The 21,384-nt window shown below is 40.5% G+C and overlaps 2 protein-coding genes across 2 annotated transcripts in view; one reads left to right on the top strand and one right to left on the bottom strand.

The window, feature by feature from the left end:
* Positions 1–21,384, bottom strand: part of LOC143705368 (NACHT, LRR and PYD domains-containing protein 12-like) — a 189,901-nt gene that overhangs the window by 50,912 nt on the left and 117,605 nt on the right. The gene's annotated exons all lie outside the window — the stretch shown is intronic.
* On the top strand, positions 12,892–21,233 carry LOC143705256 (popeye domain-containing protein 1-like). Its single transcript, XM_077197476.1, has 3 exons — positions 12,892–13,083; positions 19,038–19,179; positions 21,205–21,233. The coding sequence occupies exons 1-3, from the start codon at positions 12,892–12,894 to the stop codon at positions 21,225–21,227; spliced, it is 357 nt and encodes a 118-aa protein (XP_077053591.1). The 3' UTR covers positions 21,228–21,233.

Raw genomic sequence — 21,384 nt, 5'->3', positions numbered from 1 at the left:
AAACGCGGAAGAAGAAGCGAAAAAAGGGGATTTGCGCGTTATCTGTGAGAGAGAATTTATTCCTCTTTCGCATTTCCTTGCCCTTGAATGAACACATACACACAAAAATTATGTCTAAATACCCGTCTCGGCAAGTATTCTCTCGGTTCTGTCACGAGTGAACAGTTGAGAAAGAAACCGGATGTTTGTCTGTTTTCTCGGTCTTAAAGTGACATCGGCCTAATATATTCCTGCTGTTGTCTGTGTCATTAATGTTAATAAAACAACAAAATACAGCTTTAACAAAGATGAAACTATATTTAATTTCTACAGTGAACAAATAAGTGTTAGTTTACATTTAGACTTAATTGTTAATTTCTGTACCTGAATACTACTGTTAGACTTTGTAACTTTGTTATTTAGTATTCATCTCTGCTTGTAATTTGTGTATTTGTTCTTATTTTATTACTGATTGTTCACTTGTTTTTAATAATGTTCAAACTCGATCAGGTAGGCTAGTAGTTTTTGATGTATATAATACATATATATATATATATATATATATAAAAAAACAATTTTTTGCTGATCCGAAAAATGATCATGCAAATTTAGAAATTTTGTGATCCGATGCACCGCTAATGAATACATGTGTCAGGGTTCTGTCACTTCTGTCTAGTCTATTTCTTGGTTTTGTGACAGAGCCCTGACACTCCTGTTTTGTCTTGTCTGTGTGTCTTGTTTCATGTAGTTTTATGTCATGTTTTGTCTTGTGTTTTACACTAGCTGTGTGCTTTCACGTTCTCATGTTTTGTGTGAACACGTGGCTTATGAGTGTTCTCATTGGCTGCGTGTTCATGTCTCGTTTTATGTGAGCACATGGCTTGCGATTTGTTTTACTGGCCATGTGCTTGTGTTTTTTGTCAAGTTTGGTGTGAGCACATGGCTTGTCATGCGTTTCCTTATGCCATGTGCTCACCTGTCCATTGTCCACCTGACAGAATGTAAAGATGCATGCAAGTCTTGCCAACTTACCAGATTAGTAAACTTGTCCCAGTACTTCTTAGGTCGAAATTTGATAGCAACCTGCAAGAAAACACACAGTTTCTTCAGATCAAAATAATCAGCAATGATCTACATTTTACTTTCCCAAAAATAGAGACAAGAAACCATGTTTAGTGATTAAAGCAAGAGTAGGTTACCTTCTGGCCATCACATCTACGCGTCCCTTCACACACCGTGCCGAAGCCTCCCGTTCCCAGCACTGCTTTCACTTCATAAAAGGAGGAAAACCCTCCTGAAAAAACACATGCAAAAGATCAGATTACGATTCCTACATATGCTCAAAAAAACTAGAACCATCAGAATCCAGTAGCAAAAATACTTACTATCTAAGTACAAATGACCTTTAAAGAAATGTTCATTCATCAGTGTATAATGTTACCATTAGAGATGCGCGCATTAACCGTCGCCGAGTCCACTGTTGAAGGTGACGATCATCCATTTATAATCACGCGTAACACAGAATAATTGTAATTTGACCATCGGGTGCGGATACTTAAATCAGAGAGCATTATTGGGGCGGGTGGATGATCTGTTTTTGGCTGCGGGTTCGGGTGACGTTGGAGCTCATCCGCTCACTCTAAAGCAGTCAGACTCTGCAGGCGTTACAGCTCGCGGTGAAAACGGCTAACGTGGTTTAGCAAGTTAGAGGTATACCTCCTGCATATTCTATTTGTGCGCGACATGAGGGCACACAGCGCGTGTCTTCTCCAGGTCGTTCTCACCAGGTTGTTCATAAAAGCCGAAATGTGCCCAGATGTAGGCTTTAAAGTAGTTGGAGCATTTTTAATTAGTCACACTCACGTCTCGCCTCCCTCTGCCATTGTATGCTACCGCGACAAAGCACACACGACAAATGACGTCAGAAAAGCGTCAGTACAATTATAATCGGTTATGGTCTATTACTGAACCGATACCGAATCGTCTTCGTCTGCATCGCGATGCATCGTAGAAACGATTAATTTCGACACAATTAATGCTTACTATCTAGGTACACATGTGAATGAATGACAGTAGACGCACCTGTAGCTGACCATAAACCAGATGCTCCTGGGACGGGTTTGGGCTCAGGATCGGCCAGCTTGAGACTGGATGAACTGGGAACAGGCGTAACCTCGTGACTGGACGGTCCCAGGATAAACGATAACTCTGAAAGAAGATCGGATAGACTTGGATCAAGCGATGAATCGAGGCTGAGTGAACTTGACTGGGAACCAGGGTAAGATGGACCTGAGAAGGGTAACGTGTCAGAACTGATCTCGCAGTGAGATGGACCTGAGAAGGGTAACGGGTCAGAACTGATCTCGCAGTGAGATGGACCTGAGAAGGGTAACGGGTCAGAACTGATCTCGCAGTGAGATGGACCTGAGAAGGGTAACGGGTCAGAACTGATCTCGCAGTGAGATGGACCTGAGAAGGGTAACGGGTCAGAACTGATCTCGCAGTGAGATGGACCTGAGAAGGGTAACGGGTCAGAACTGATCTCGCAGTGAGATGGACCTGAGAAGGGTAACGGGTCAGAACTGATCTCGCAGTGAGATGGACCTGAGAAGGGTAATGGGTCAGAACTGATCTCGCAGTGAGATGGACCTGAGAAGGGTAACGGGTCAGAACTGATCTCGCAGTGAGATGGACCTGAGAAGGGTAACGGGTCAGAACTGATCTCGCAGTGAGATGGACCTGAGAAGGGTAACGGGTCACAACTGATCTCGCAGTAAGATGGACCTGGGTCGGTTAACTCCCAGGCGAGGACAGATATTCGTGGCTGTAGATCTGCTGGATCTGGGTCCACTGTGTCGTCCCCGTAACAACAAAGAGCGGAAACCTTTATAGTCTTCCATGTTCGTTGGATGAATGAGCTGATGTCTTTCTTCACCCTCCTTTTTGATTGTTTTTCTAAAAAAAAGAAAAAAATGGAAAAATAAATTAAATTACGCCACGCCAAGTTCGGACAGAACAAAGACGACTAAGGCGAATCATGTAAAGGCAATAAAACGGCAAAAAGTGATGGACTTATAATAGCTTGTGATTGTGTCATGGGATACAGTAGAGAATCACAAAATAATTTTCATATTAATAAATGCCTTATAAACATATCACTACAACCCACACACAAAAATATCTTTTCAATTGTCCCTTAAAGATAAAATACGGATTACAGTGCAGGAAAAAATCATTTCATACACACATTTCATAAATCGATTTTGTGTTAGACTTTAACTTCGCAGTTCTACTTAAAGTTACTTAAAGTTAATCACAATAAGTGTGTAGCTCTCTTTCACAGCTACACACACACACACACACACACACACACACACACACACACACACACACACACACACAACTGCGTCAAAATGCACATCGGATGTGTAACTATATTCATGCATTCATTCTTAAAGGGACAGCAGCCTCATAAACTGGTGCCATACGTTTCATTAATGTTAATAAAAAACACTCACTGCTTTTGACTGAATCACCTTTTTAGACTACAGTTTTATTTTTTACATTTGATTATTCAATTTCGGTAGTATTTCTTACTACATGTTTAATAAACATAGGCTACCGTACATGACAAACCTAAAGTTTATTTAATTTGTATATTTTTTCTATTATATTTGTCCTATTGTTTGTAATTTGCTTCTTTGTTCCTATTTTTAATATAAAAGATAAAATTGCCTGCCTTGCTTTAATACAGAAGACTGTGTGTAATGATTGTAGTCAGCTTCATTTGTTTTATAATATTGGGTGGACTAAACTGGGAAGAAAAACTAAATACATTTCAAGGTTCACATTTAATTCAGTAGGATTTTCTTTTCTTCTAGAGCTATTAAACTGTGTACCGCAGTCAAATAAGAACACACAACAGTAAACTACAATCAAAATGCTCATATCAAATCGAAATTTGATTCACAATCGAGAATCGATTCGAATCGTGAGGAACCAAAAGATTCCCACCGCTAGATTATAGTGAAAAATAAAATAGAGATAGATCCCAACATGCTAAATGTTGAACACTAATAAAGGGGAACCAGAATAATATAAACCGCAGACTAGAGCAAAAGTATAAATAAAACTATAACGAAAAGAATGACAGTAGAATAATAATAGACTTACCAACAGCCGGCGCTATCCCAGAATCCAGTGTGGATGGACTGGAGACGGATAATGGCCTGAGATCTGCTGGATCCTGGTTATCCACCGGCTCATCAGCAAACCAGTCTGAGGCAGATTTGACAGAACACTTTATAGCCCTCCATTTCCTGCGGAGAAACACACGCATGGTGTCTTTCTTCTTCTTCTGCTTCTTTGTCCGGTTTTCAGCAAACCAGTCAAACGCTGAGGGAAGACATCATGAAGAAAGAACACAATTGTAAGGTGAGACAACTGGAAAAGTGGGACATGAAGCTTAATCGTCTAAAAAAAGGATTAGACAAAGAAGTAGCATAAACTCTTAAAGTCTCCCTGTGGTGAAAATCCAGCTTTTAATGTTGTTTATGTGTCTATGTGGTGTTATTAATATGCTTTAAGACAAACCATGTGTAAATTCATAAGTCGACAGCATTGCTGAGTATTTTCTCCTTAAAACTGCAGTGAACCAAAGACGTGTGATCGTCAACGAGCGAATCTCTGAGTGAGTGAGTGAGTGAGTGGAGACGGGGCTCATTTGCATATTCATAGAACCGCGCATACTAAATGAGGCAAGGGTGTCGCGTTACATTCAAGATATTTTAAGGCGTGGCGGATTGTTTTTCAAGGAAAAAAACTTTAAATGTCATTTTTGGTGATCAAAGATGAGTTTTGAGGAATGAAATGATTGACCACGGGGGGACTTTAATAATTAGGCACAGAAGACGAAAACAACATAACTCGGTATAATGAAAGTACTGACAGTAATAATAATGACCATAGACTCACCAAAAGCCCCTAAACCAGATGGATCTGGGATCTCAGAATCCGGTGCCGATGGACCCGGGACAGACGATGGGTCGGGATGGTCCTGACTGGGGTCCGGTGTCAGCTCGATACTAGAGAAGCTGGATAATCCTGAGACAGATATCAGCTCTAGATCTGGTGCCGACTCTGGGTCCAGGACAGATGAACCGGAGACAGACGACGGCTCGGGATCATCCGGATCGCCATTAACCGGCAGCTCGAGAGTCGATATATCGGAGACCGACATCAGCTCTAAGAGGGATTCAACGGAGACAGACGACGGCTCGGGATCATCCGGATCGGCATTAACTGGCAGCTGGAGACTCGATACATCGGAGACCGACATCAGCTCTAAGAGGGATTCAACGGAGACAGACGACGGCTCGGGATCATCCGGATCGGCATTAACTGGCAGCTGGAGACTCGATACATCGGAGACCGACATCAGCTCTAAGAGGGATTCAACGGAGACAGACGACGGCTCGGGATCATCCGGATCGGCATTAACCGGCAGCTCGACTCCAGATGGACACGGATCCACTGATGACGCCCAGTCAAGCCCGGATAAATCCTGCTGGACATCCGTGGGATCGCAGTGGGGAAATGTGGACACTATATCGACATCACTGCAGCCGAGGGTGGGAAGCTTTACAGCCTTCCCTATTCTCCGTAAGAAAGCACAGATGCCTTTCTTCTTCTTCCTTTTCTTTGGCTTTTCTAAAGAAAGGTAAAAACATTCACACAAGAAACCGTAAATACTGAGACTTGACATCATGAAGAAAGAAGAACATGGGATGAAAACAGTTAAAGATGTTCATCCCAATCATCCCAGCGTCCGATTACACACACACACACACACACACACACACACACACACACACACACACACATGCTTTGTTTTTCATTTCTCCCTTACAATTACAATTACAGCTATACAATAGTGGCCACAAGTGATGTCCGGCCCAGGAAATCTGACATCTGCACCCTTCATTTAAATATGATTATAAATGTGTTAAAGATGTTGTAGTCATATTGCATAGTTAAGCTTGGAGTCGATTGTTTAATTTGTGATAATAATGCAATAAAACATGATAAATTTTGTGACATCATTTCTGTCCAGGCTGTCATTTAAAGAAATTAAAAACACATGCAAAACCAAGAGAACCAACCAAATATTAATAACTGATTATGTTGTAGTCAATGTTTGCTTTTCCTGTCAGCTTTGTTGTTTTTCTGTGCATTTAATTTTTTTGCATTGTAAAATAAAACATGTAGCTGTAGTTTGCCAGTTTTTGTTTTGTTTCTTTTTTTACCAAATAACCTAACGTTAAGCCAAATTTAGTTTTTGGATTTTGTCGCTTATTTTAAAAAAACATTTTCCTCATATGTTGAGGAAATAACCCCTCTGGACATCAGTTTTGGCCACTACAGAAAATACTAACAATCACAGAACTGAGTTAGCAGCAAAGAAAACGAACAAGCCGCAGTTTTGCAATTTTTTTCTGATTGGTTTGTTCTACATTAAATCCATAAATGAAAAAAGTTACATTTTCACTCATTATTAATTCTTGTTAAGTTACAACCGTTAAGTTAGTTAACGTACACGGTTAAGTTAGTTAGTAACGTTACGGCAAACAGTTTTCCTTTCTGATTTGACCGTTAGTTTGAGTCTCTTACCGGTCGGGTTGTTCTCCTCTTGTTCGGAAGAAGCTGATGTTGGGTCGGTGGTGTTCCTTCCAGAGTCACTGGATATCAGCACAACATCTGTGTGTTCAGAGTCACTGGACATCAGCTCAACATCTGCTGAATCTGGACTGCTGGTTCTGATCGCCACAGACTCCATCGCAGGAGAAGCGCGAGAACAAACTACACCGCTGACAAACTCTCCGTGTGTTTGAGCGAGTGTAAATATACTAAATAGCTGTCAGACTTTCAGTAAGTTTGTTCGTGTGTAGATATACTATATCGCTGTCAAACTTTCGGTGTGTTTGCCGGCTTTCAGAAGAAGAGATTCTGCTCAGGTGATTCTCACTGAACTAAGTGACCGTTAGAGCGCGCCCGTGACGTGTTCTCCAGTGTGACGTCACAGTCGCTGCGGGTTTTTTTATTGAAGAGCGACTTTTAAATTTCTCGCGTCCATTTTAGGCTCAGGATGTACATTTACAGTATATTGTTTATATTGCTATTTATTTTTATTCCATTTTATCCGAATTAGGTCACAATTTTTCCACCACATTTTTCTACATTTTTTAAACACCAAATATGAGGGGTTTTTTTCTCAATTGATGTGGCTGAGCCTTATATTTCATATCAAAGTTATCGACAAATTAAGAAATTGTGTTACTATGAGATTTTTTTAGATTAAAACAAGTCAAAAAATAAGAGTTTCTCACAAGTACCCAGGTCTGATTATACCGTTTCTGCCACAATTAACTCCTATACAGGGGCGAAAATTTCATCAAAATGTTGGGGGGACAATAAACATAACAATTCTCAAGAGCAATTTTTGAAGGGGACACCAATAATACAGGCAAAATTGTACTTGCAAGGATACGTGTACACAGAGGAAAGCCTTACTACTATTATTAGTGTAGCATGGAGACGTTCCATTATCCTTCTTAAAATTTCTTTCTGGTTTAATGAAAAAGCGGACTAAATTGACCAAAAAATTCTTTAAAACCATAATTTTTTTTGTAAATAAGTTGTTTACACAATCAAGCCACCAATGGAATTTGAACTTAACTTCAACTTTTATTTATTTATATATCACATTTAATAGCAACGTTGTTGCATCACAGTTATAATTACAGTTATATAGTATAAATACAGTTCTTATTTACATCTACACACATAGAAACATTACAAATGCATTCAAGCAGACAGAGTGTAACTGTAGTAATTACATTTTTATTAGATTTCAAAATACATTTAAAAGATTTTATTTTAAAGTGTTATTATTTTAAAATAAACTTTCTAGAATGGTCTGCAAGGAAAAGGAAGACAAACTGAGGATTGTTTATTGCACCAAAAGACATTTGAGAGGAATCAGTGTAAATACAAAAAATGTGGAATATTAGTGCAATGCAGAGATGGGCCCTTATGACTTGGTCACTTGGACTCGAGTCGCTATTTTTATGACAAAGATGGAGAGACTCAAGAAGTGACAACACGTAGAAGCAACAGGACGTTTCTGAAGGGTTAGTTGATGAATTTATTTATCTGATGTGGAGATAACTATCTTCAAGTCTGTGATTAGCATATTCTGTCATGATAATCTATAAAATTGCTCGTGTGGGAACTGTTGTAAGATGCACACAGAGTGACTTTCTATTGCATGTGAAAAGACGGATGCGACAGCTTGAGCTTGAACTCACAAATGTGCTCATCTACAACAACTCTTCCTCTCCTCAACATGGACTGCATGTTCCCGGGGGCGGGGCCTATGTAAATGTTAGGGTTTGTGATGTCACTAAACCGTGAGGAAGCTCGTGTAGTTCTACCAGCCGTTTGTTGTAGTCCTTAAAAGGCGATTTCTGTAAAACTAAAAGAAAATATCTCCCTTTGCTTTGAGAGTCGTAACTTTGCAGATGTTGTTTATGCTCAAACGGCAACATTACACACTAACTACAGTTAGAAAAGTGGAATCATAATCAATCATCCAAGAGAGCGCTGACAGACGACACACGAGAATAAGGTTATGTTTTTAAATCTCTACATAATAAATCACTGTCTTATCTTTCAGATGCAATTTCCATCCATAAACCAAACAGGTCCTTGAGATCCTGTAATCCTGGTGTGCTTTCGATCGCTAGAACGAGCCTTCGCTGTCGTTGGTCCTAGTCTTTGGAATAAAATGCTTCTCTACCACGTTTAAAGTATCTGTGTCAATTTGTGTCAACCTTGAGTTGCATTGAAAGTGCTTAATAATAAATAAAAAATGTAAAAAGGTTGTATTTAAAGTTTACAACACGACCACTAGAGGGACAAGAATATAGAAATTGTTAATATATCAATATTTGACGTTCTTGATTATTTTTTTTGTTGTTAGGATGACAAAACAATAAAAAATGATTTAGACAGCCAATCAGATTCGTTAAAACTGATTTGCCGAAATCAAAACCCGTGCAGTGAAAGGGATTTGCCAGTAGCGCGAGTCCGGATCGAGCCGGGAGCGGCCAGACAGCAGAAGATTCACAATGATTTGTCCCAAAAGAATAATTAATTCTCAATGTAGAGTTTGTTATGCGTATGGTCTGCTGCGCGTGAGGGAGCGCTGTGATTGGATGATGACCGGTGTCGTGATCATTCTCTTGTGTCGTGTTGCTGTTGTATCAGTCAGTGGTTAGATCAGCGTAGCACTCAATAAACGGGACAAATAAATTAGGCCCAATATGCGGGACGTCCCGGCTAATACGGGACAGTTGGCAACCCTAGTATCAGTATATTGGATCCGTGCGGCTCTTAAAGTGACAGCAGTCTAATAATCCTTCTTAAACAACGAGACAGAGATAAAATCACTCACTGCTGTCAATTTGCGATATTTCAATAATGTTAATATACCGTGCAGCCCTAATACCGAAGTCGACCTGTTTGCCTCGAGAATCAACACCCACTGCAAATTGTTCTTCTCGAAGGACAGGGACGCGCTGGCCCATGTCTGGCCCAACCGTCTCCTTTATGCCTTTCGCCCCCGTCTCGATGATTCCAAAAGTCATCAAACGGGTCAGAGAGAGTGGGTGCCCAGTCCTTCTGGTGGCCCCTCTCTGGAAAACCAGACCGTGGTTCCCGGAACTGGTTCAGTTATCGGACACAATCCCATGGCCTGTCCCACTGAGGAAAGACCTCCTCACACAGGCGAACAGGACATTATGGCATCCGAGACCCGATTTATGGGCCCTCCATGTTTGGCCCCTCAACGGGTACCCAAGGACCTTCCTGAGAAGGTCTTAAGCACTATATCTGAAGCCAGGGCCCAGTCGACTCGGCGCCTTTATGCTTTGAAATGGTCAGGTTTTTCCAGCTGGTGTTCGAAAAATCAGGCTGACCCAGAGTCATGTGAGATATCTGTGGTTCTCTCATTCTTACAGGAGCTGCTGGACGCGGGTTGCTCCCCGTCCACGCTCAAAGTGTATGTGGCAGCCATAGCAGCACATCATGTTCTGACGGCTGGCCAGTCACTGGGAAAAAACGACCTGGTCGTGAGATTCCTTAAAGGTGCTAGGAGAATGAACCCCTCCAGACCTCCGTCTGTGCCGTCTTGGGACCTCTCCATGGTCCCGAGGGCTCTGAAAGGTCCGCCTTTTGAACCGCTCCAATCGATTGATCTAAAAACCCTCTCGCTGAAGACCGCTCTCCTTATGGCGTTGGCATCTATCAAGCGAGCGGGAGATCTGCAGGCGCTCTCTGTGAGCCTTGCATGTTTGGAGTTGGGTCCAGATGACTCCAGAGTCATCCTCAAGCCCAGACATGGTTACGTTCCTAAAGTGCTCTCAACATTGTTCAGAGCAAAGGTGGTGACATTATCAGCCCTCCCTCCTTCTGCAGAGGATGGAGAGGTTAATCTTCTCTGCCCTGTCAGAGCGCTGAGAATCTATCTGGAGCGTTCTGCGTCCTTTAGACAATCAGAACAGCTTTTTGTCTGCTTTGGTGGTAGATCCAAGGGGGATCCAGTCACTAAGCAAAGACTGTCTAGATGGATAGTGGATGCTATTCTATGGCTTATACCGCAGCGGGTCAAGTTTGCCCTATCGGCATCAAGGCCCATTCGACCAGAGGTATGGCCTCGTCATGGGCTTGGTCATCTGGCATTCCCATTAGTGATATTTGTGAGGCGGCCGGCTGGTCCTCGCCGTCAACATTTATGAATTTCTATAATGTGGAAGTGCCTTCCCTGCAGGCGAAGGTGTTTTCGGTATGATTAAGACCCGTCGGTGGCCGGTCCTGTCATGTATTACTGTGCACAATCACATTCACATATATATATATATTAAACCCGCTGCTGGCCGGTTGTATTCATGCATAAACCCGCTGTTGCCGGTTAAATTCACATATATAGAAAACCCGCTTTTGGCTGGTTATATGAGATATATAAAACCCGCTTTTGCAGGTTATATTCCATACATATATAGATCAGCTTTGGCCGGTTATAGTTCATATATAAACCCATGTAATATTTTAGACCTGATGGTATCTGGTCTATTTATACATAATTATGCAGTTATGGCTTGTTCTGTATGCTCAGGGGTCCTGAGTTGCAGTTGCAGCCAGTTACTCAGTGCGGCGTTTTGCATGGCGTCCCCACTGCGTATAGCTACGCAATACGAAGTGACCGTTCGAAAGGGAACTACTCGGTTATTCACGTAACCTCAGTTCCCTGAGTTAGGGAACGAGTATTGCGTAGCCAGCCGCACTATAGTAACATGGCAAGTTGTCGCTTCAGTCGTTAAACCTGCTATAATGGCGAATTCGGGGACTATTATAGACTGAGGTCACGCCCCCTCGGAGGGCTCTGACGTGTATGACGCAGGGTGATCTCATTGGTCGCACGTCAGAGGCGCCCGCGCCATCTAGCTGTGCAGCTGCAAATGCGCTTTACATAAAGGCTTCAGTAAATCGAGGAAAAGGAGTTTCCCCACTGCGTATAGCTACGCAATACTCGTTCCCTAACTCAGGGAACTGAGGTTATGTGAGTAACCGAGTAGTTCATTTATGTAAGTGAGAAGAGCAAAATAAAGTAAACTGTGACATATTATACACAAAAATTCTTCATACAGTGACTACCAGTAAAATTTATAAAAAGTTGGGACCAAAAATGATTCAGACACTTTGAACTGATCATGTTTTGCTGAAGTGTTTTTACTTTAATAACTAATGCACCTTTTTACACCACAGACTGAACAACATGAAGCATTGCTTGGTAACTGGTTGAGCTAAACTGGCATTATCTAATTGTGGCATTATCTAATTGTCTAATTGTGTATATTCAACATAATTCATGTGTGAGACAGTCTAACAGAAGGATGATTTAATAACTCTGAGTTCTTGTCATATTTTATTACCATTTTCTAAACTATAGCGAATAAACTGTGATGTCTGAATAAATTTGGTTTAACTGTATGTATCATATTGCATAACATAAGAACCCAGACAGCAACATAGTGTCGGCCCAGATCCGGTATGCGTGGAATCCGCATTTGGGCCGGCACTATATATATATATATATATATATATATATATATATACACACATATACATATGTGATGGTTTTACATTCCTAACATTTCTGGTAATTTTGAGGAAGAGGAAACAAATAACAGATCCTGGTTCGTACAGATTCTGTAAATTAAAATTGCAGGACTTTCAAGACTGTTCAAGCACTACTCTTTTGTTTTTTGCAGGACTACAATCAGAGATTTCACTTATTAAACAATCTTTATTATCTTTCAAATTCTAAAAAAGTAAATGGATAAATGAAAATAAACTAATAAAAACAAAATGGTACAAATAAAGTGCAGCATGACAAATATATCGCTTTCTTATTCAAACTGATTTTTTTTCTCATGAATATATGATTGACCTGAAGACTGAAAGCTGTATCATATACTTGGATATTTATGAGCAATATCACACTCATAGCCATGTGAAATGACTCTATATCTGTATCAGACGGGCTCCAGCGTTCATTTTGCATGAAAAGATTGTTTTATCGATAAAATTAAACTCTAATTTCACATATATTTTCTTTCAATAATTCAAGCACTTTTCAAGTAACTTTTTTATAAATATAGTTGTTTTCAAGGGTTTTCCAAGACTTCAGTTTCAAAAAGTCAAATTCAAGCACTGTACGCACCCTGTAATACACACTCATTACAATGATCTGTCATGTGACTGTCCAGGACCCTGTAATACACACTCATTATAATGATCTGTCACGTGACTGTCCAGGTGACGATCAGCGCGGAGGAAAACTGCAAGCTCCTGTGCTGGTCGAGGGAGCGCCTGACGTACTTCCTGGAGTCCGAGTCGTTTCTGAACGAGGTCTTACGCTACCTCATCGGCAAAGACATCACCAACAAGCTCTACTCGCTCAATGACCCAACCCTGAGCGACAAGGTCAGGGCAGATTCACTTACTGGAATCATACATTTTTTTAAATGTTTTTATTAAAGAGGTCTGTTATTCTGATTTATCTGATAAAAAAATACAGTAAAAATGTTTAAATATTAAAAGCTGTTTTCTGTGTGAATATATAGTAAAGTGTAATTTATTCCTGTGATCAAAGCTGAATTTTCAGCATCATTACTCCAGTCTTCAGTGTCACATTGTAACGTGGAGTCAGAGGCGTTCAGATCCATTTGCAGCACTTTATTTAAACACACAAGAAGACAGAAATGAGCAGACATAAATCTCAGGCAGACAATGAATTAAAGGGACAATCCTGAACTCGTAGTCGTTTAACAGGCAGAGGTCGAGGCAGGCAGCAAACGTTAGTACACAGAGTCCAGGGAACAGGCAAAGATCAGGGAGCCAGGGAAATCAGATACTTGGAAACGCTCAGGAATGCTTGGAAATGTCTGCGTGGCAAAACAAGGCTTCAGAAATCAGTATAATATGATGATTTGATGCTCAAGAAACATTTCTCATTATTATCAGTGTTGAAAACAGTTTTATTCAGTATACCCAGGGGGCAAAGGGGGTTTAGCAGACATGAGCTGCTGTAAAAGGTTGTCATATATAAATGAAATCTATGATGTCTGAGGATCACAACCAGGATGGACAACCCGGTCAACAAGCTGCTGGAAACTTGTAATTAGGGGCAAAACAATGCTACCTCAAATTCTGCTCCCCGGAATCACCCAATAGTCCAGTCATTTTATGAAAAAAGGTTGAACAAATTGCAACTGAAGCAAACTCAACTGATTTTGAATCCTCAATATATACTGAGTAAGGGAAAAAAAGCCCTGAAGAATCCCATTTGGGGAAAGTTTAGAAAAAGACCCAAATATAGTCTATTCATTCGCCTATTCATTTTTTTCTCACGTGAATAGGGTACAAATTTTAACCTTTTAACCTTTAAATATCACCATGAAAATTACTGAGTTATGTTATGTTAATTCCATGACAGTAATAGCCATATATTGTAAAACAAAAGCATTGAAAAATAAAAGTTTTGTACTAATTTCTATACTTGAAAGAGATAAACACATGATCTTTTATTTTGGCGTAAAACATGGTTTACAAACACGTCTCATTACAATTCTAGTAAAATGCGTAATCATAAACTATGCAGATGTGTAAATAATGCGTAACTGGGTAATGGGTTCCTACACTCATCGCCTCAGTGTTCTGAAAGTTATCTAGTTCTGCTTTCCACAGTTCTCTACACTCACTCATTCTCTCCTGATCCTCCTCAATATCCTCATCAGACACTTGAAGGGCCCGTTTCTTTTTTCACGCTATTTCTCTGCACATTCCTCTGCGTTTCTTCTCCATCTCTGACTATTTGGACAGATACACACTGACACTGCATGCTCGCTCAGAGCCCAAAGGGGGAGGAGTTTAAAGATGTGATTGGACCAGCCCAGTGCCAATCAAGAAAATAACCAATGGGCCGCTGATCTACTTGTTTCATGGGCCGGTCTGTAGAAAAAAAAAAAACTTACGCTGACTTTTTTTGTCCAATGCATTACACCGGCACAAAGATTTCAGCGCCGGCAATTAAGCAAAACTAAACGAATGGGCCGCCAATGTAAAAGTATTATGAGTATTATGAGTAAATTGTTTTTATATTTCTTTTAAAGAATGATCTGTATCGGCCCAAAAAGCACGTCGGCCCACCGGGCAAATGTCCGGTATGCCCGATGGCCAGTCCAGCCCTGCGCGCCAGTGCCTCCATGTCCTGATTATATTGTCTACTATATTTGCTTCTTATTTATTAATCCAGGCAAATTTGTTGATGAAACATTGATTAAAAGGAAAATACAATTTATACAAAACGAAATTCACTTTAAAGAAAGGCTTTCTACAAAACAAAACTTAATAAGTGGTCCAAATCATGTCTGACCCATTCCAAATGTTTTCCGATATATTGGTCATCTTATGATCCTATCTTATTCATCTCATTCGGTTCCCTTTTCATATAATCAACATACATGAAATTAAAAAACAACATTATATTATTTAAACATAAATATGAAACTATGTAAAAAACTTAAGCATGCTTAAGTTTTTGAACTTATAACTAAGCGTCACACCGCTCCGCTTTGCTCACATGCTCTGGTGTGTAGCCTATACATGCATGTGTGCGTGCATGTGGTGGAGGGGTGCGATTTTCAAATAATAATCAAATAATATTATTATTAATTATTAGGAGCACCTATTCAATTTCTCATTAATGCAATTATCTAATCAACCAATCACATGGCAGTTGCTTCAATGCATTTAGGGGTGTGGTCCTGGTCAAGACAATCTCCTGAACTCCAAACTGAATGTCAGAATGGGAAAGAAAGGTGATTTAAGCAATTTTGAGCGTGGCATGGTTGTTGGTGCCAGACGTGCCGGTCTGAGTATTTCACAATCTGCTCAGTTACTGGGATTTTCACGCACAACCATTTCTAGGGTTTACTAAGAATGGTGTGAAAAGGGAAAACATCCAGAATGCGGCAGTCCTGTGGGCGAAAATGCCTTGTTGATGCTAGAGGTCAGAGGAGAATGGGCCGACTGATTCAAGCTGATAGAAGAGCAACTTTGACTGAAATAACCACTCGTTACAACCGAGGTATGCAGCAAAGCATTTGTGAAGCCACAACACGCACAACCTTGAGACGGATGGGCTACAACAGAAGAAGACCCCACCGCGTACCACTCATCTCCACTACAAATAGGAAAAAGAGGCTACAATTTGCAAGAGCTCATCAAAATTGGACAGTTGAAGACTGGAAAAATGTTGCCTGGTCTGATGAGTCTCGATTTCTGTTGAGACATTCAGATGGTAGAGTCAGAATTTGGGTTAAACAGAATGAGAACATGGATCCATCATGCCTTGTTACCACTGTGCAGGCTGGTGGTGGTGGTGTAATGGTGTGGGGGATGTTTTCTTGGCACACTTTAGGTCCCTTAGTGCCAATTGGGCATCGTTTAAATTCCACGGCCTACCTGAGCATTGTTTCTGACCATGTCCATCCCGTTATGGCCACCATGTACCCATCCTCTGATGGAGCAGGATAATGCACCATGTCACAAAGCTCGAATCATTTCAAATTGGTTTCTTGAACATTTCTTGAACATGACAAAGTTCACTAAAATGGCCCCCACAGTCACCACATCTCAACTCAATAGAGCATCTTTGGGATGTGGTGGAACGGGAGCTACGTGCCCTGGATGTGCATCCCACAAATCTCCATCAGCTGCAAGATGCTATCCTATCAATATGGGCCAACATTTCTAAAGAATGCTTTCAGCACCTTGTTGAATCAATGCCACGTAGAATTAAGGCAGTTCTGAAAGCGAAAGGGGTTCAAACACAGTATTAGTATGGTGTTCCTAATAATTCTTGAGTGTATAGTAGACCATATAATCAGGACACGGAGGCGTCGGCGCGTGAACTGGAGCGCGTTTCATAAATTAACCAAAACTCAGCGTATAAGATACTTGCCTCACAGACCTGAGAAATATATCTATAGAAAGCTTGAAATGTCTACTTTTAAACAAAACAATTAAAAACTAAAAGAAATTGGCTACTCTTTGCCTATGTAGGCTAATTCATATGAAGTGTGCATTTTTCTCTATAGGCGTGTTAATACTGCGAAGATGGCGAGTCTGCATCGTCAACATTATCTTTGCAGCCACTGACATAGAAAACACTAGTCTACTAATAAACAATTAAAATGTTTCATGCATAATCATTACTTTTGCCGGTTCTTTGTGGCAAGCTTTATTTCAGGTGTTGCGTGATATATCTGCGTCCAAGTATCAGTGCTTCGCCTGCTACTTCGGCAGCGCTGCCAGACTAAGACAGTACATGCACTGAGACAAAAATGCATTTGCCCACCTATCTAAATGTTGGGGAGACATTGAATAACCCCAATTTCAAAAAACGGTGGAGTGTTCCTTTAACTGCCTAAAACTGACAATAATCCCTTGCAAAGCAAGTGTGTTCAGTATATCCTGGTAACGCATCCCTAAATTAAAATACAACCTTATCAAATGCTCTCTATCCTTAGCTATTAGCCTACTAAGAAGTGCCTTAAGCGGGTGGCAGCTTTTTCGTGCACTTTCTGCTTTGGGGAGAAAAGCTGCTCGATTGTGCATTCTCCTTTTATATATAGGCTACTTATCTTGAAGCCATGAGTTACCATCTTGAGGCCACGAGATACTATCTTGAGGCCACGAGTTACTATCTTGAGGCCACGAGTTACTATCTTGAAGCCATGAGTTACCATCTTGAGGCCACGAGATACTATCTTGAGGCCACGAGTTACTATCTTGAGGACACGAGTTACTATCTTGAAGCCACAAGTTACTATCTTGAGGCCACGAGATACTATCTTGAGGCCACGAGTTACTATCTTGAGGCCACGAGTTACTATCTTGAGGCCACGAGTTACTATCTTGAGGCCACGAGATACTATCTTGAGGCCACGAGATACTATCTTGAGGCCACGAGTTACTATCTTGAAGCCACGAGTTACTATCTTGAAGCCATGAGTTACCATCTTGAGGCCACGAGATACTATCTTGAGGCCACGAGTTACTATCTTGAGGACACGAGTTACTATCTTGAGGCCACGAGTTACTATCTTGAAGCCACAAGTTACTATCTTGAGGCCACGAGATACTATCTTGAGGCCACGAGTTACTATCTTGAGGCCACGAGTTACTATCTTGAGGCCACGAGTTACTATCTTGAGGCCACGAGATACTATCTTGAGGCCACGAGATACTATCTTGAGGCCACGAGTTACTATCTTGAAGCCACGAGTTACTATCTTGAAGCCATGAGTTACCATCTTGAGGCCACGAGATACTATCTTGAGGCCACGAGTTACTATCTTGAGGACACAAGATACTATCTTGAAGCCACGAGTTACCATCTTGAGGCCACGAGATACTATCTTGAGGCCACGAGTTACTATCTTGAGGCCACGAGATACTATCTTGAGGACACGAGATACTATCTTGAGGCCACGAGTTACTATCTTGAGGACACGAGTTACTATCTTGAAGCCACGAGTTACTATCTTGAGGCCACGAGATACTATCTTGAGGCCACGAGTTACTATCTTGAGGCCACGAAATACTATCTTGAGGCCACGAGATACTATCTTGAGGCCACGAGTTACTATCTTGAGGCCACGAGATAGTTATAATTAATTTTTTTGACAAAGTGGGACTAGGGGGTGTCCGTAGTATTGGCTGATATATGATCCTTTTTAATTTTATCGTTATCAGCCTGATAAGAAAATTTGTCCGATGATTATTTCCATCGGCTGAGACTCTTCAGATGGCCAATAAATCTAAATCCAGATTTTTATGTCATTTTTGAGCGCCTGATTACAAAAACAAAAGTCTCACCATTAAAAGCCATGACCCAAACACTATATATAATGTTCTTATTGTAATTTTATGTAGCCGATATGACAGACTTGTGCTGCACATGTTGCACTGAACTGTATTTTCCTTTTTTGAAGGGATTCCATTCATTTTTCAAGCAATTCAAAATCATCATGTTGAACAGAGCGCATCTGAAGAGTCTCAGCAGAAGGAAATAATCATCGGACAAATTTTCTTATCAGGCTGATAACGATAAAATTAAAAATTATCATATATCGGCCAATACTGATATATCGTGCATCTCTGTTTTTTTCTTGGTTATGTGAACATTAAGGAAACGTCCCATTTCATCGTTCTTCAAACATTCTGGGAGGGGGAAATATTCCCCCGAAACTTCAGTGTAAACACACGAGAACCAGCCCAAAGTTCCTGCGGTGTAAAGCGGCTCATGTTGCTGTCTGTGTTCATCTCTGTGTCAGCTGGCACTAACTGAAGTGATGTTGATTGTACCGTAGGCTGTGAAGAAGATGGACCGGCAGCCGAGCCTGTGCTCTCAGCTCTCCATGATGCAGATGAGGAACAGTATGGCGAGCACCAGCGACACCGACGACGTGCTCAACCAGATCCTGAGAGGCGGGTCCACCGGATCCTCGCTGCGTAAGTCTCTCGCGCTGCAGTATCACCACTAACCGCTGTATTTCAAGCACTAACCACTAGGGTTGGGAATCGATAATCGATTCCAATTGACCCTTCGCAGGGAGTTTGATTGACAGACGAACTGACCAATCGTAATCCGCCATCCACCGAATCCACCATTTTTGTCCGCCAAAGCAGTCAGGAGAGTCAGGAGTGTACTGACGTCTTTCCGCGGTTAAAACAACATTCCTTCTGATGTTCATTCATGTTTATTTGATGCTATAAATTAACTAAAAGGAAGAGATGATCGGTTCACGAGCAGCTTTAACTGAGCGATCTGTCAGACACATTAAAGAGCCCAAAACGGTATTGATTGTTTAAATTTCTTTATAAAAATGACCATATTTGAAAGTTGAGACTTTATTTCATATCAAAAGTAAGCTTTTCAGTCGTGTCTCTTTGCTCCGCAATGTATTTCTCACTGTGTGAGAACATGATGTGTGGTGTGAGAGAGGCGTGGCTTGTCAGACATAGCAACAGTAACTAAAGGCGATCAGCCTAAGATCAAAGGGGGCGGGTCTTTGCGAACGATTCTGGAATCGAATACTTGAGGTCAGGAATCGGATACTTGTAATAAAATTACAATTTCGATTCCTTTGTGAGCATTTCAATATGACTTTAAACCATTCAAGCATGAGAGACTCTGTTTTCAGTTTTCATGTGTATCAGTGTACTGGATCTGTGCAGCTCTTAAAGTGACAGCACTAATATTCCTGCTGTCTCTATAATAACACTAATCAAACAACAAAAGACAGAAAATTCACTCATTCTTGACTGAATAACTTTTTTAACTATATTTATTTTATTTATAAACTGCAGTGTTATTTTACATTTGATTACAGTTTCTGTACCTGAATACCTGAAAATCTTAAAACACTGTTAATTTCAATCGTATCTTTGTTCAGTTGTATCCTTTTTTGCGTTGGCTAATTTTTTCTTTAATTACTGAGTTTTTACTTTTCTTTAATAATGCTTGAAATGTATATTAGTTAGGCTAGTTGTTTTTTATGCTGTTTTTAAACCTCAGGCAAACGTTCCTTGTGTAAGTGTTCTTTAGCCTGATGATTTTTGTTCATGATATTCAGATACAATTAAATATTTTGCAATAAGACTAAATGTGAATGATTTTACCTTATTGGAATCGGAATCGTTAAAATTCAAACGATACCCAACCCTACTAACCTCTGTACACCCTGACATTAGAGCCTTCATGCCCACAAATGCTTAAATAAACCACAACACACGTCTGTCATAAACTTCCCTAACGTTCACTCTTCATCTCCACCTGAACTGCATCTGTTCCAGCGTGAGCTCATAGATACTAAACTTGTGGAACGGACTACTTGCACTGACACACTTCCGTTTATACATAATACATCTCAATTATGTCCGGTTATGTATATTTTCAATGTACTTGTAGTCATCGAGTCCAATCAAACTAAAAGTGTCTAAGAGGGTCTGCAAGAAGTTTTTTTTGTTGTTGACATTTTCAGATTTCAGACATATTCTGATGATTACTGTGTACATAATTTTCCAAACTCAACGGAACATGGTTTTAATTGTTTAATTAAAATAAATACATTTATTTGTATCGCGCTTTTCACAATACACATAATTTAAAAGCAGCTTTACAGAAAATGCATGAGTCCACATTACAATTTAGAGTGATCTGTAAAGTTATGTATTTCAGAAACGTACATATATCCGTAAATGTAATAATATAATGCAGAAACAATGAGCTCATTGAAGTAATGAATACTTGTTTGTTAACAAATGATTATGACATAAATGTAGTATTGGTGCATGTTGATTCAGATATTACAGTATACATAGTAATAATCTGCATTCTCATGTATGTATGTGCGCTGAACGCTGTTACCGGAAACTCTCGAGATGTAATAAATATAATGCAGAGGTAGTTGTGCAAGTAGTCCACTGTCAGTGTGTTAATCTGTGCTGATGTTTCTCCTCCTGTTCCTCCTCTAGCTGTGACCTCAGATCGGGCCTGACGGGCTGTAAGATGCTTTCTTTTTTATCTCACTGTCTTTCTCTTCCTCAACCCCAACAAAAGATGACCCAATTGTCATTTTGAACATAACCAGAAAGTAGATTAACTCTCTTCCAGTGCTCAGAACACGTGACTTCTGATAACCAGACCTGTTATGA

Source organism: Siphateles boraxobius, unplaced genomic scaffold (assembly GCF_051911475.1).
Source record: "Siphateles boraxobius isolate OS27281-9 unplaced genomic scaffold, OSU_SipBor_1 110, whole genome shotgun sequence".
Classification (NCBI taxonomy): Eukaryota; Metazoa; Chordata; class Actinopteri; order Cypriniformes; family Leuciscidae; genus Siphateles; species Siphateles boraxobius.
Note: the sequence above shows the minus strand (reverse complement) of the source record. Positions and strands in the feature narration are given on the sequence as shown.